The 14,752-nt window shown below is 41.9% G+C and overlaps 1 protein-coding gene and 1 pseudogene across 1 annotated transcript; one reads left to right on the top strand and one right to left on the bottom strand.

The window, feature by feature from the left end:
* Positions 1-354: 354 nt before the first annotated feature.
* Positions 355-1,210, bottom strand: LOC130038959 (60S ribosomal protein L7-like). Its single transcript, XM_056130784.1, has one exon. It carries the CDS (start codon positions 1,202-1,204, stop codon positions 626-628), a length of 579 nt encoding a protein of 192 aa, XP_055986759.1. The 5' UTR covers positions 1,205-1,210; the 3' UTR covers positions 355-625.
* Positions 1,211-11,119: 9,909 nt separating this feature from the next.
* On the top strand, positions 11,120-11,227 carry LOC130016840 (uncharacterized; annotated as a pseudogene).
* Positions 11,228-14,752: the final 3,525 nt, after the last annotated feature.

Genomic DNA, 14,752 nt, shown 5'->3' with positions numbered 1-14,752 from the left:
CTGAGAATCGCCGGGTGTGACCCAAAAAAGCAAAAAAAAAAAAAAAAAGAAAAATGAAGTCATAATAAATAGGGAGGAGGAAGGAAGGAAGGAAGGAAGGAAGGAAGGAAGGAAGGAAGGAAGGAAGGAAGGAAGGAAGGAAAGAAGGAAGGACAGTAGAAACTGTCTGGCAAGGTAGGAAGCTTGCCACAAGTTGGGGGGAGTGGAAGGGTGGGTGAAGTGCAGTTAGGACAAAGAAGGAACCACTACATGGAAGGTAATGTGAGAAGCTGCTACAGGAAGAGAACTGTTGGAAGGGTAGGGAGTTTCTGGGGTTCCAGTCTTGACAGAAGTCGCTATTGACATCTTTTTTTCAATTTGAAAGCAGTCTTTTATTAACTGTCCATATTATAAAAATATGGTAGATACCTTAGTTCATCCGCCTAATCAGCCGGTTGATCTGGTCTTCTCCGTTGCCAGCATCTCCACCTTCTACAAAATGGGTGGTCTTTTTCTTCATCCCAACCCGGGGAGAAGATAATTTGAAGGACCAGAGGAAGTTGTTTGCCTCTTTGAAGCGCTTTCCAACAGTGTAGATCTCATGAATCAGATCCTCCATGCAGACGATGCCGGATTTACCCAGAGTTCACGAGATCAGTGCATTATCCGTTAGGACAATTCGCTTCTTGTGGATTTTGCCATAACCACGCTTGTAGATCAATTCATTTACTAACTTCAGGTTTGGGTACCCCCATGCAATATAGGGTTCCACGATCCTCAGCATGTTAATTGCAGCCTTGTTGAGTTTAACAAAGGTACCATTGAAGATCTGGCAAAGGCGGAGAAGCTGTAGCATCTTTTGGACCTTGGGGCTCACACCATTGATACCTCTGACTCTGATGACAAAAGCCAATTTGGGTTCTTCAGGGACGTAAAAGTTGCCAGCTTTTCTTGCCATCCTAGCCATGTGAATCTCTTTCCTGAACATCTGCCTATACTCCTTGTGATAATGCTTAGCTTTTTCGTGGATCAGCTTCTTCTTCGCCTTTCGAAGCACCTCTTGAGCAAGGTTCTTTCTCAGGTGCTTCATCTTCAGCTCTGCAAAATTCTTTCGCTTTTTCTTCAGGCTTTCTGGCACATCAGGAAGCTTCTTTTTCTTCTCTCTGGCGGCCGCTGCTGCAGGCTTAGCAGGGACCTTCTTTTTCTTCTCTTCTGCGCCCTCCATGGTTCCAGTTGGAAAAGAGCACTGTTGACATCTTGAAAGCTGGAAACACTGGAGACAGTAGGTGGTCATTGGACTATTTCTACCTGGTCCCAAAACCCAGACAGCCAGCTGCTTAACCATTTGCACTGTAACTATATCCTCTGTGATGTATTCAGTTTCTGTGGGGTATGTTTGCTTGTTTTGCTTTTATTTATTTGGGTTTTGTGCCCAGAGCTTACTCTGGTTCCGTACTCAGGGATCATTCCTGTTGGGATTCCTGGATGCAGGGGATCAAACCCAGGTTGGTTGTGTAGTATGCTGGCCCTTTGCTTGTCTTGTTTTGCTTTTGTTTTTAACTTTGACTCATTTTCTTTTTCTATATTTACTGTAACAGAAAATATAGAAAAAACAGAGTCTCCTGCCCCTGCGCCTGGCTATCCTCACCAGGGCCCCTTGGAGGGGGGCGGGTTGAGTTTCCCTCCCTGCCCCAGCAGAGCCCCAACAGCCGAAGACCTCCAGAACCAGCCACAGCCATGCTGAGACCACTCTCCACACGTCCGAACAAGCCTCATGCATGAAGGAACCAGCAGAGGAACCCAGGCATGCAGGTGCCGGGGCTGAGATCTCCAAGCCTGCTCAGATTGGGACTGGGCCTTCTCCACCCAGATCCCCCATCTTCCAGTAGGTAGGCGTCACACCCACCAGCTGCCACCAGTGCCAGGTTGGTCCCATCAAATGGCCAAGACCCAGAGACTATAAAACCCAGCTCACGGAAGTGGGCGGCCACATACTATCTCGTTCTTACTTTGGAGAACCTAGCAGGCTACCGAAAGTACCCTGCCCGCACGGCAGAGTCTGGCAAACTTCCCATGTCAGACTCAATATACCAGTAACAATGATGGGTCTCATTCTCCTAACCCTGAAAGAGCATTGGGGGCTGGCGCCTCCCGGCTTCCGCCTCCGTCTCTCGGCAGCCCCTCAAGCGGCTGCAGCATCAGCAGCCGCCGGGAGTCTCGGCGGGGTCCAGAGCCTGGCCAACCCCGCCAGTCCCTGGCAGGCTACACCTCGAGGCAGCGCAGAACACAGGGCCAGGCCTGCTCCCGCCCACGCGGCCCCTGCAGCCCCCAACCCACCCCCACCGCGGCCTCCCACCACTGCCTCCATTTTTCTCCATGTACCTTATAGATTCAGGTCTGATATTGAGGTCTTTAATCCACTTTGATCTGACTTTTGTGCTTGGTGTTAGACATAGGTCTGAGTTTATTATAGCTCAATATTGGCCTCATATAGTAAGATAGAGTTTGTATAAATAAATATTGTTTTAAAACATTTAGTCGAATTTTCCAGTGAAGCCATCTGAGCCTGTATATTTCTTTGTAACATTTTAAAAGTGCATATTTTATTTTAGAATTGCTTTATGTTTACAGAAATGCTATGAATATAGTACTAAGAATTTCAATTCACCTATCTTTCACGGTTGGATTAGAGGTTTAAGCTTGTTATGTTTAACATTGGTTTATCCTTTCTCCTCCTGCATGGAGCTTAGGTTTATTGAGTTATACCCACTAAGTGCTCCCAAGTCACAGTACTCCCACCAGGGCACTCCCTTTTCTTTAACCTCTCTTTTGTGCTCTTCTTCCCTTATCTGTGAATCAATCACAAATATCTTCAAATCAAACACTGTAATATATAAAGTCAAATCTTCTGAGGGCTCTGGATTTTTTATATGTAAGTGAAATATTGCTTCTCTCTTTCTTTACGTCCATTGTATAGTTTATTTTAGAGCAATGTACTTTTTGTATAGACAGGAAAAGAGAGTTAATATTACGCTTTTGTAATGTGGAGTTAACTGACTCCAATTAATATTTACTCCTGGGCATCCATCATATTTACTTGACTTAAGCCTCAGTTGCCCTTACTTCCCAAGACCTCAAAAGGTGGGTCATGCTGAGGGATTTGGATAGAATCAGGGCAAGCCATAAGCCACCCTGCTTCAAGAAAGAGATAGCCTAAGCACCACAAAAAATATGATAAATTAAGAGGAAGGTCATGGAACAAACTCTGTCGTGACTCAAAAAGAAGTAACTAAATAAGGACTCTGTTGGGGTGAGGAAAAACTAACCTGGCCTGAGGATTGTAGTCTGGTAAATATAACAAGATATCCCCAGGGAAAGTCACCCTTTAAGCTTAATCTAGGGTGTAGATAAAAGCCTATATCTCTTAATGTGTTCATACAAAATCACTAGAAATATTATTAAGAAGTAATGGACTAACAGCCAAGAAAGGGAGAAAGCAATACTCCCTTTGATGGATTTGCACCCTTGGACAGATCTTCTAGTAGGAATCTAGAGTGAACCTCTAGATGATATTCTGTCCTTGCATGAATCTCCTAGTAGAACTTTACCAGAATAAAGAGATTACATCTGTTCATTGTTTATGTTAATGTCAATCACACCTATGTGTAATTGCTAGCCCCAATCCTTCATTATTTTTCTATAATTAAGATTGAGAGAGTTGAATAAATGGTCACTGATTACCAACCAGTCTGTGGCCCCCATTTCTTCAGCCATCGGTAGGCTGGGGGGACAGTGATTGGCCTCCAGTGCACCAGGGAACACCCAGATCACCGTGAGATGGTAATTTAGAACAATGAAAATTAACCTTTCACATTAATACAACTAGTAACTGATATTGTTATATTATTTGTCCTTGATTTATTCCTATTTTGAAACTTTTTATCTAATGTCCTTTTTCTATTCCCAATTTTATCAAGGGCACCACATTGTCATCATGTAACTCTGCACATCTTTCAACAGTCAGTTTCAAATATTTTCCTTTTGATGATCTTGATAAAAAGGAGTCATACATTTTGTAGAATGTTCCTCAGTTTAATTTTTCTTCACATTTCCTCATTATTATACTGGGGTGATGAGTTTGGGAAAGGAAAAGCCGCAGAGGTAAGACACTATTATCATCAAAGTATGTCAAAAATACATGGTATGTAGCTTATTTAGCCTCACTTAGATTTCTTTTTTTTTAATTGCTTTTTTAAAATTAATTCACCGTGAGGTAGAGTAACAAAAATTTCATGTTTGAACTTCGATCATACTGTCATCAAACACCCATCTCTTCACCAGTGCATGCTTTCCACCACCAAAATCCCTAGTACCACCCCACCACTACCACCACAACCCTAGAGTGTGTGGCTGGCCTCCAAGCCATGGAGTAAATTTCCTGGTACTAATCTCGGCTATTCTTGGGTGTTAGTCTCCTATTTTGTTACTTTATGTTCCCCAGATGAATGCAATCATTCTATGTCTATCCCTCTCTTTCTGACTCATTTCACTTAACATGATACTTTCCATGTAGAACTACTTGTATGTAAATTTCATGACTTCATCTTTTCTAATAGCTACATAGTACTCCATTGTGTAAATGTACCCAAGTTTCTTTAACCAGTCATCTGTTCTCAGTCACTCAGGTTTTTACCATATTCTGGCTATTATAAACAGTGCTGCAATGAACAAACAAGTGCAGATGTCACTTCAACTATACTGTTTTGCCTCTCTGGGATATATTCCCAGGAGTGGTATTGCTGGGTCACATGGGAGCTTAATTTCTAATTTTTGAGAATCGTCCATACTGTTTTCCAAAAGGGCTGAACCAGTCGGCATTCCCACCAGCAGTGAAGGAGGGTCCCTTTCTCGCCACATCCGCACCAGCACCTGTTGCTTTTGTTCTTGTGGATGTGGGCCAGTCTCTGTGGTGTGAAATGATATCTCATTGTGGTTTTGATTTGCATCTCCCTGATAATTAATGGTGTGGAGCATTTTCTCATATGCCTTTTAGCCATTCGGATCTCTTCTTTGAGAAAGTTTCTGTTCATTTCATCGTCCCATTTTTTGATGGGGTTGGATGTTTTCTTCTTGTGGAGATCAATCAGTACTTTGTATATCCTTGATATCAACCCCTTGTCGGATGCGTATTCGGCAAATATCCTTTCCCATTCTGTATACTGTCTTTGTTTTTTGGTTACTGTTTCTTTTGAGGCGCAGAAGCTTCTTAATTTAAGATAGTCTCATTTGTCTATTTCTGTTTTCACTTGCTTGGCCAGTGGCGTGGCATCTTTGAAAATACCATTAGCTTCAATATCATGGAGGGTTTTCCCAACTTTGTCTTCAATGTACCTTATGGATTCCGGTCTGATGTTGAGGTCTTTAATCCACTTTGATCTTACTTTTGTACATGGCATTAGGCAGAGATCTGAGCCCACTTTTTTGCATGTAGCCGTCCAGTTTTGCCAGCACAATTTGTTAAAGAGGCTTTCCTTGCTCCACTTCACTTTTCTTGCTCCCTTATCAAAGATTAGATGATCATATGCGTGGGAGGAGATGTCATATATTCAACCCTGTTTCATTGGTCTATAGCTCTGCCTTTGTTCCAGTACTAAAAGGTAAAGGTAAAGGCCCTCCCGTTGATCGTCGATTTGCTCGAGCGGGCCCAGTAACGTCTCCATTGGAGATTTTGTTGTTACTGTGTCTGGCATATCGAATACTCTCGGTAGCTTGCCGGGCTCTCCAAGAGGGGCGGAGGAATTGAACTCGGGTCGGCCATGTTGGTTGCGTGCAAGGCAGACGCCCTACCCGCTGTTCCAGTACTATGCTGTTTTAATTATCATTGCTTTGTAGTAGAGTTTGAAGATAGGGAGGTTGATTCCTCCCATTTTCTTTTTCCCAAGAATTGCTTTAGCTATTCGTGGGGACTTATTGTTCCATATAAATTTCAGGAGTGTTTGCTCCATTTCTTTGAAGAATGTCATGGGTATCCTAATAGGGATCGCGTTGAATTTGTACAGTGCTTTGGGAAGTATTGCCATTTTGACAATATTAATTCTCCCGATCCATGAACAGGGGATATTTTTCCATTTCCTCGTATCCTCTTTTATTTCCTGAAGTAGCGTTTTGTAGTTTTCTTTGTACAGGTCCTTTACTTCCTTAGTTAAGCTGATTTCTAGGTACTTGATTTTCTGGAGCACAATTGTGAATGGGATTGTTTTCTTCATGTCACTTTCTTCTCTTTCACTATAGAAAAGCCATGGAATCTGGGGTATTGATTTTATAGCCTGCAACTTTACTATACAAGTCTATTGTTTCTAGGAGTTTCTTGGTAGAGGTTTTAGGGTTCTCTAAGTATAGTATCATATCATTGTGAGACTTGTTGATACTGTTTTTGGCATTTTGAATACACCATGGGGAGCTTTCCAGGCTCTGCTGTGCAGGCTCTCTGAGAGGGAGAGAGTAATTGAACCTGGGTCGGGCGTGTGCAAGACAAATGCCTTACCCGCTGTGCTATTGCTCCAGCCCCACTTTTGGACTAAATATAAATTTTTAGCAGAGAGCTGAACTAACATTTTTAAAAATACTATGTACAATCTAAGTTTCTGGAAACAAGCCCTGAATATAATACGTAACTTCTCTTATATTCCCCCACCACAACCCTCCCTTTTCTTGAAGTCAGAGGCTTTGGAGGTGTATTTCATCTTCAGCAAACTTCTCTTTCTAAAAGCCCTCATTTGTGTAATGCAGATGTTACAGCTTCACAAGTAGTGTTTGTTCGTGCCTTATTCAGAGTTCTTCTCTAGTTTAGAAAACCAAAATTTAGAGAGCATCTGTTAATCTTAGTTTCTAGTGAAGAGTTTATGAAGATGTTGATTTATAACCATATATGCCTAAAATAATACATTATTTTAGAACAACCAGTGCTGGTGCGGATGTGGCGAGAAAGAGACTTTCTTCCATTGTTAGTGGGAATGCCGACTGGTCCAGCCTTTTTAGAAAACAATATGGGCATCCCTTAAAAAACTAGAGTTTCCATATGAGCCCACAATACCACTTCTGGGAATATATTCAAAAGGATGCAAAAAACACAGTAGACATGACATCTGCACCTGTGTATTCATTGCAGCACTGTTCACAATAGCCAGAATCTGGAAACAACCTGAATACCCGAGAATAGATAACTGGTTAAAGAAATTTTGACACATCTACACAATGGAATATTATGCAGTTTCTAGGAAAGATGAACTCATGAAATTTGCATATAAGTGGATGGTCATGGAAAGTATCATGCTAAGTGAAATGAGTCAGAAAGAGAGGGACAGACATAGGAGGACTGCACTCATTTGTGGAATATAAAATAACATAATATGAAATTGTCACCCAAGGAGTGTAGATACAAGGGCCAAGAACACTACTCCATGGTTGAAAGCCTGCCTCATGAGCTGAGGGAGAAGGCAGCTGGAATAGAAAAGGTATCACTAAGTCCATGATGGTTGGAGGGATCGTTCGGGATGGGAGCTGCGTGCTGAAAGTATATAAAGGACCAAATGTTATAGCCTCTCAATATCTATATTGCAAACCATTATGCCCAAAATTAGAGAGAGAGAGTATGGGGAAAATTGTCTGCCATAAAGGCAGGGGGAGGGTTGGGATGTGGGGGGATACTAGGGACATTGGTGGTGTGGTGGAGGGATGGGTGTTCAATCATTGTATAACTGAAACTCAAACATGAAAGCTTTGTAACTGTATCTCATGGTGATTCAAAAAATAAATAAATAAAATAACATGTATTGCTTTAATACAAAAAGAAAACTAAATAAAGCTACACTTTTTAGGTTGAGCAAAATGTAAATACATAATTTAAAAATGAAACAAAACATTTCTTTGGAAAAAATTTGAAAAGATTTTTGTATTGAATCACCGTGAGATAGACCCTCACAAAGCTGTTCATGATTAGGTTTCAGTCATACAGTGTTCCAACACTCATCCCTCCACCAGTGTACATTTCCCAGCACCAGTGTCCCCAGTTTCCCTCCCATCACTCTCCCTCCCAGCTTGCCTTTATGGCACTATAACAGGCACTTCTCTTCTCTCTCTTTCTCTCTCTCTCTCCCCACCCCGCCCCTTTTGGGCATTGTGGTTTGCAATGCAGATACTGAAAGGTTATTGTGTATATCTTTTTACCTACTTTTGACACTCATAATGTAAATGAATGGACATGGAGTATATCATGCTGAGTGAAATGAGTGAGAAACAAAACACTTCTTAATTCAATACATATTCCCACCTCCTTGCTTGTTGGGTAAAGTTCAAATGCTCTAAGTGAGAGCAAGACTCCATTTATGTAAGACTCTATCCAGGTTGTTCCCACCACCCTCACCCTGCTCTCTGACTCAGCCTTGTTCATGCCTCCTCCCAGGTTTACACATAACATCTAAACTGTACCTATTTTCCAAAGTCCAACTCAAATCAGCCTCCATGACCCTACCTGGACATTCAGGTCCACAATGAAGTAGCCCTTCCCTAAATTTTCCTAACAAGGGTGACTTCCAATTAAAAGCATGACGCAGAAGCAGGAGATTATGGACAGTAAGGTTTATTGATGCAGGGGGGTTAGAAACCCAAGTGGCTTCAATAAAAGCCTTGTTTATTTTTATTGTATATAGTGCATTTTAAACTTTTTATTGACCTCTTAATTATCCACACTTAGCATTGTGCCATTTATTTATTTCCATCCTATTTATTCTACATTTATGTGTTTTGTGTTTTAAATGAAGTACCAAGTTGGGGTCCTGGCTGTCAACGCCAACGAAGTGCCTCCAGGCAGTACTTAAGAACACCACTGGCCTTGATCCAGAGACTCAGCAGTGAATCCCAGAAGACAGCAGCTTGCTGGAGATTTCTCCAGACCCCAGGCTGAGCTGATTTCACTAGGGCATCTCAGATGGAGTGGGTGTGCCCTTTCTGCCCACTCCAGATGAACCCCCGGTGGTCACAAACTTCCAGATGAAAAACCCAGGTACGCGGGACTAGGGACTGAAGACTCCAGGCCACATAAGTGTTGATGAGGGTGGCCACCCCTTTCTGTCTCCCTGCCCCTCAGGGTCCTGGATATCATGCCCATGAACTGCCTCTGGATGATATTTAAGCGCATCAATGGCCTTGATCCAAAGACTCACAAATGAATCTCAAAATGGATTAACTCCCTACAGAGGTGTCTCTGGACCCTAATCATTTACAATTTTATAATTCCAGCAGTGTTTGGATGTAAAAGTGGTCAAGTTATATTCATAATAAGCAACAGAAAATAAATGATCTAGCTTCTGCTTGTGGCAAGCAGGCTTGAATGGTGATTGGAAAATTCAAAATAATGGTGGTGGGAAGGTGTAATGGTGATGGAACTGGTATTGAAATATTGAATGTATTCAATTAATGTGAACTGTAGCGCTGTAGCACTGTCCTCCTGTTGTTCATCAATTTGCTCGAGCGGACACCAGTAATGTCTCCATTGTGAGACTTGTTGTTACTGTTTTTGGCATATCCAATACACCATGGGGAGCTTGACGGGCTCTGCCATGCGGGCGGGATACTCTCAGTAGCTTGCCAGGCTCTCCAAGAGGGACAGAGGAATCGAACCCAGGTTGACCGTGTGCAAGGCAACGCCCTACCCACTATGCTAACGTGAACAACCATATAAAAATATCACTGTATCATTGTCATCTCGTTGTTTATCAATTTACTCGAGCGGGAGCCAGTAACATCTCTATTCATCCCAGCCCTGAGATTTTATCAGCCTCTCCTTACTAGTCTTTCCCAACGATTAGAGGCTCTTTCAGGGTCAGGGGAATGAGACATGTTATATTTACTGGTTTTGGCATATCGAATACACCACGAGGAGCTTGCCAGGCTCTGCCCGTGCGTGTGGGATACTCTTGGTAGTTTGCCGGGCTCTCCGAGAGGCATATATATATAATCCCATCAACGGCCAAGACCCAGAGACTATAAAACCCAGCTCCTGGAAGCGACATCTTATTATCTCATTCTTACTTTGGACAAAATGGCAAAATGGCAGACTACCGAATGTAACCTGCCCACACGGCAGAGTCCGGCAAACTCCCTGTGGTGTACCCAATATGCCAAATACCAGTAACAATGATGGGTCTCATTCTCCTAACCCTGAAAGAGCCTTTAATATGGCACTTTTTAAAAAATCTTGGGGTTAGGACGAAGGAGACGTTACTGGGGCCTGCTCGAGGCAATCGACGAACAACAGGATGGTCGTGATCATTTTATATATATATATATATATGTATATATGTATGTATGTATTTGTTGCCTACTGTCTGAACTCCATCAAACATGGTGTGGTAATTATGAAAATGGGTAAGAAGTGTAAAATGGGTAGGAAGTGTCTTATGACACTTTGCAGCCTCGAGGTCTGGAAAGTGGCCTGGAGCATGGCAGCAGTTTGTTAGTGGAGGCTGGCTGCCAGGGCTGGGTCCCTTGGGGTGGGAAGGGCTCTCATCTGCCCCCTCTGGGGCGCCCCGATTGAAAACAGCCTGGCACGAAGTCTGGTGGCATGGTTCTGAGAGCCTCATTTTTTTTTCTTTTTGGGTCACACTCGGCGATACACAGGGGTTACTCCTGGCTCATGCACTCAGCAACTACTCCTGGCAGTGCTCAGGGGACCATATGGGATGCTGGGACTCGAACCCGGGTCGGCTGCATGCAAGGCAAACGCCCTACCCGCTGTGCTATGGCTCCAACCCCTGGGAGCCTCATTTTATATTCCTGTCTGGGAGGAGTAGTGGTGAGTTCTGAAGGGTGGTCGATTAGGAGATTATCTGGTGCCAGCAGGGTGTGGCTGTGGGTGTGACCCTTGGGTCACAGGAGACTGGGGAAGCAGGCAGAGGATCTCTGCTCCTGGGTCCCATTGAATCCAGAGTCCAAGGTCACAAAGTTCTGCATTACTGGGTTCTGTGGGACTTTACTCCTGCCTGAGGCTCGGCCCGAGTGTCTGGAATGTGGCCTGGAGCGTGGCCGGCAGTTGGGTAGTGGAGGTTGGCTGCTAGGGCTGGGGTGCCCCGAGTGAAAACAGCCTGGCTCTCAGCCTTTTGGCTAAGATCAATATGTAGTATCTGTTCTTATCAGTTTATAAAAATAAAATTTAATAATTAAAAAAAAATAAATGAAGTACCAAGTTCCTTGAGGGTAAAGGCTATTTTATTCAGCAATACTTTATCTGAAAGTACTCCAGAAGCAAGGCTCATTTATAGTCAATTATGTTCAAAAATAAAAACAAAACATGTTCATAAATCATTCTAAGAAATTTAATTCAGTTTCTTTTAATTTACTTACTCTGAAATCTGTAGGTACCACTTGTGCAGTATTGATAGCTTGTGAACTTTGCTCTCAATATGTGAAAACTCTTCTTTACCATTTTCAGAGTATGGGAACAAAGGTGGAGGGAAGTTGACACTGGCATAAATAGACAGTGGTGGGATTGGTGTTGGAATATTATATACCTAAGACTTTGTAACCTATGGTTCTTTAATTCATCATTCATTTCATTCATTCGTTCTTTAATTAAATAAAATTTAAAAAATATATTTGTGGTATGGGATACTATGCAGCTGCAAAGACTGATGGAATCATGCAGTTTGCTGCAATGTGGTTGGAACTGGAAGATATCATATTGAGTGAAGTCAGTCAGAAGAAGAAAAACAGGATGATCTCAGTTATCTGTGGTATATAGAATACTAAAGGGGTAAATGTAGTAAAAGGTGGATGCCTACATCACTCTTTACCCCAGTGTTTAGAGAGAAGGGCAGGGAAGGAAAGAAATCAAGGAAGGAAGAAGAGAACGGAAACTAATGATTGAATAGGCACCAGGGCTTTAATCATACTGGTGACATGGGTGAGTGATATAGCCATATATCAAAAACACAGGCTTAACAAAACTAAATACTTGAGATCTAAGCTGTAACCATTGAAACTCTGTAATCTGCCTGTCAAGTTGACAGGTGGAGATCAGGTGGGGATTGGGGTGGGGAGGGAATACAGGAACACTGGTCAAGGGAAGTTGACACTGGTGATGGGATTGGTGTTGAAATATTATATGCCTAAAACTAAACTATCTATACTTTCACAAATCGCAGTTCTTTAATATATATTAAAGATATGTATATTAAATCACGGTTCTTTAATATATATCATATTTGTTGTATAGATCTCTCACTTTTGTTAGGTTGACTACAAAATCCTACAGAGTAACTACAGAAACTTTATTCTGTCCCAGATTACTTCCACAAAAGTCCTGATAACTAAGCTTGAAGTCTAGATTTACACCAGCTTGTCTCACTAAAATTTCATCACAAGTGACAGAATAATCAGAATAACAGATCATAGCAGTACCCCCGTATTTTAAAATTATTAATCAGACCAGTACCCAGATAATTAAGAATCTAAAGCTAAACTGTCATAACCAACAAAACTCTAAGGACAATAGGGAAACAAAGGAATTTGTCTGCATTTGCAGATAGGGAAGAAGTCTAGAAGTCCTCAAACACATAAAAATTCTCATGCTTTGTCAAGGAGGGTCTCACAACCACACTTCATACAATGACAACGGAATTTAAATAGTCACTGGAAGAAAAATTTAATAAACTCAAAGAAAAGATTCAGAATATTAGAGAATTCATATAAATGGAATTGAAGGAGTTAAAGAAATGGCGTTAGCTGGCACACATCCCTATCAGTGACTGTAGAGGCCATGGGCAGGCTTAGGGTGGTGCTGATAAAGGTCCTGGAAATCCAGAGACTGGGTGGGATGGGGTTTCCTTGGGCTGACTGCCACGGAAAGGGCAGGATCCAAGGTTCCTTCCTCACTGGGTTCAGATATGGCCTTGATTGGTACAACCTCCCTGTAGGTGGTTGTGGGGGTGTGTAGGGCAGGCATAGGGGAACCTAGGAACTCTGCATTTGGGGTTTCTTTGCATCTAGAAATGTAGGTGTTCTATCAGCCTGTTGGGTTTTCACGGCTTGCTCTTCCTAAGCCCTGTTTTCAGCTCTTATTTGTGTTAATAAGTGTTATGTTTCCTGCTGTCTTTTTCTCTGGTATTCCTATTATCTTATATTTCTATTGGCCATCTCTGAATCCTATCAGGCCAGTCTGATCAGTTTTTGAGAGTTTCTTCATATTTCTTAAATCTTATTTTTCCTCTCCTCTTTTAATTAAGCCCATCAATGAATATTTATCTTCAATTTCACCTACTTAGTCCTTTGTCGGTTTGAGTCTATTATGCTTCCCATAGACGTTTTCAATTTCATTGTGTTTTTCTCTTATCCAGCATCTCAGGAGAAAGAAGATTTTCTTTGCTTCAGTCTCTTGTGCATTGCCTATCTTACTTCAATGTTTTATTTTGTCATAGTGTGCATTTGAAGTGCCTCATCAGAAATTTTTATATTAACTTAATAAAAGTTGACTCCCTATTTTGGGGATTTTTTCCTTCTTCTTTTGCTAGATTTAACTCTTTTTGGTCAACTTTCTTTCCCAATAGAAGGCACTGATATGCATTATTTGGAATTTTCTTTTGTTTTTCACTGTGAAGTGTGAGAAACTGGGGAGAGGTTGAACTATGTGGTTATGGTGGGTTGTTCCTTCAATCACTATCTTGTTTGGGGAGGGCTAGTGTTCCTTTTCTTATGACCAGCACTATTCTCTGTCTGAACTCAATAACTATAACCCTAAATTGTTCTTTTAGGGTTTCTAGTGACTCTTGATAGCTACTACAAAGACAATCTTACTGAAATTTCAGTGATGAGAAAGAAATTTCAGTGATGAGAAACTAGTCTTAAACACTATGCCTGTTTTCCCTTTTCCTACCATAACTATAGGCAGATTTTTGTACCCTGAGTTTCTGATAGATGTAGAGTCTTACTCTGATGGTATTGCAGAGAAGAGGCTCTGACTACCATTCCTGTGTCTGCTAAAATCAGTGTCTGTTTTCTAATCCCAGCTTCCTACCTTGAGTAGACAAGTAGAACCATCTATTCTCTGTAAAGGAGATTTCTTGTGTCTTATGATCTCACAGTCCAGACAGTTTCCTGGCTTAAATGCAGTGACACCTTGCTCCCTCCACATCCCCCTCCTCCCCACCCCTGTGCATGTGTACACACATACACACACATATACACACACAAACACCCTCCTACTTGTTGAACATTTGGACTCGTTTACTAGCCTGAGACTGAGACTGGTGACTGGCGACTATAGAGGCTTATGGAGTAGAGGGGAGAAGAATGAATTGGATACTCAAGTATTCGGTCTGACACTTGGTCTACTAAAATTTCTCGAGTTCAGATTTTGAGAAATCAGAAACTGACCTATACCCAGTTTCTGATGATCTGGTGGATCTTACTTCCTAGAGGGAAGTCTCTGGGAGTCTGGAGAACTAGGTGGCTCTACATTTTGATCCTTCACTAATTTGGGGAATGTAATTTATACTGCAATGACTCTGAAGTTCTTTACTTAGGCACCCACTTTTAAAAATATGGTGCTTGGATTTATCAAAAGTCCTTCAGTGACTAGCTAATGAGAGTTGTATGAGGTATATAATTGACTTCTGTTTGTATTTTTAATGAATCTTTCCCTAATGCATTCTGTTCCTCCATATTTTATGGGTATATCCTTGCGTCCTTGCTTCAAGTGCTCCTGAGAGGTCTGATGACA

This window comes from Sorex fumeus, unplaced genomic scaffold (assembly GCF_029834395.1).
Source record: "Sorex fumeus unplaced genomic scaffold, SorFum_2.1 ptg000007l, whole genome shotgun sequence".
Classification (NCBI taxonomy): domain Eukaryota; kingdom Metazoa; phylum Chordata; class Mammalia; order Eulipotyphla; family Soricidae; genus Sorex; species Sorex fumeus.
The sequence above is the reverse complement of the archived record's forward strand: the minus strand, read 5'-3'. Positions and strand labels throughout refer to the sequence as shown.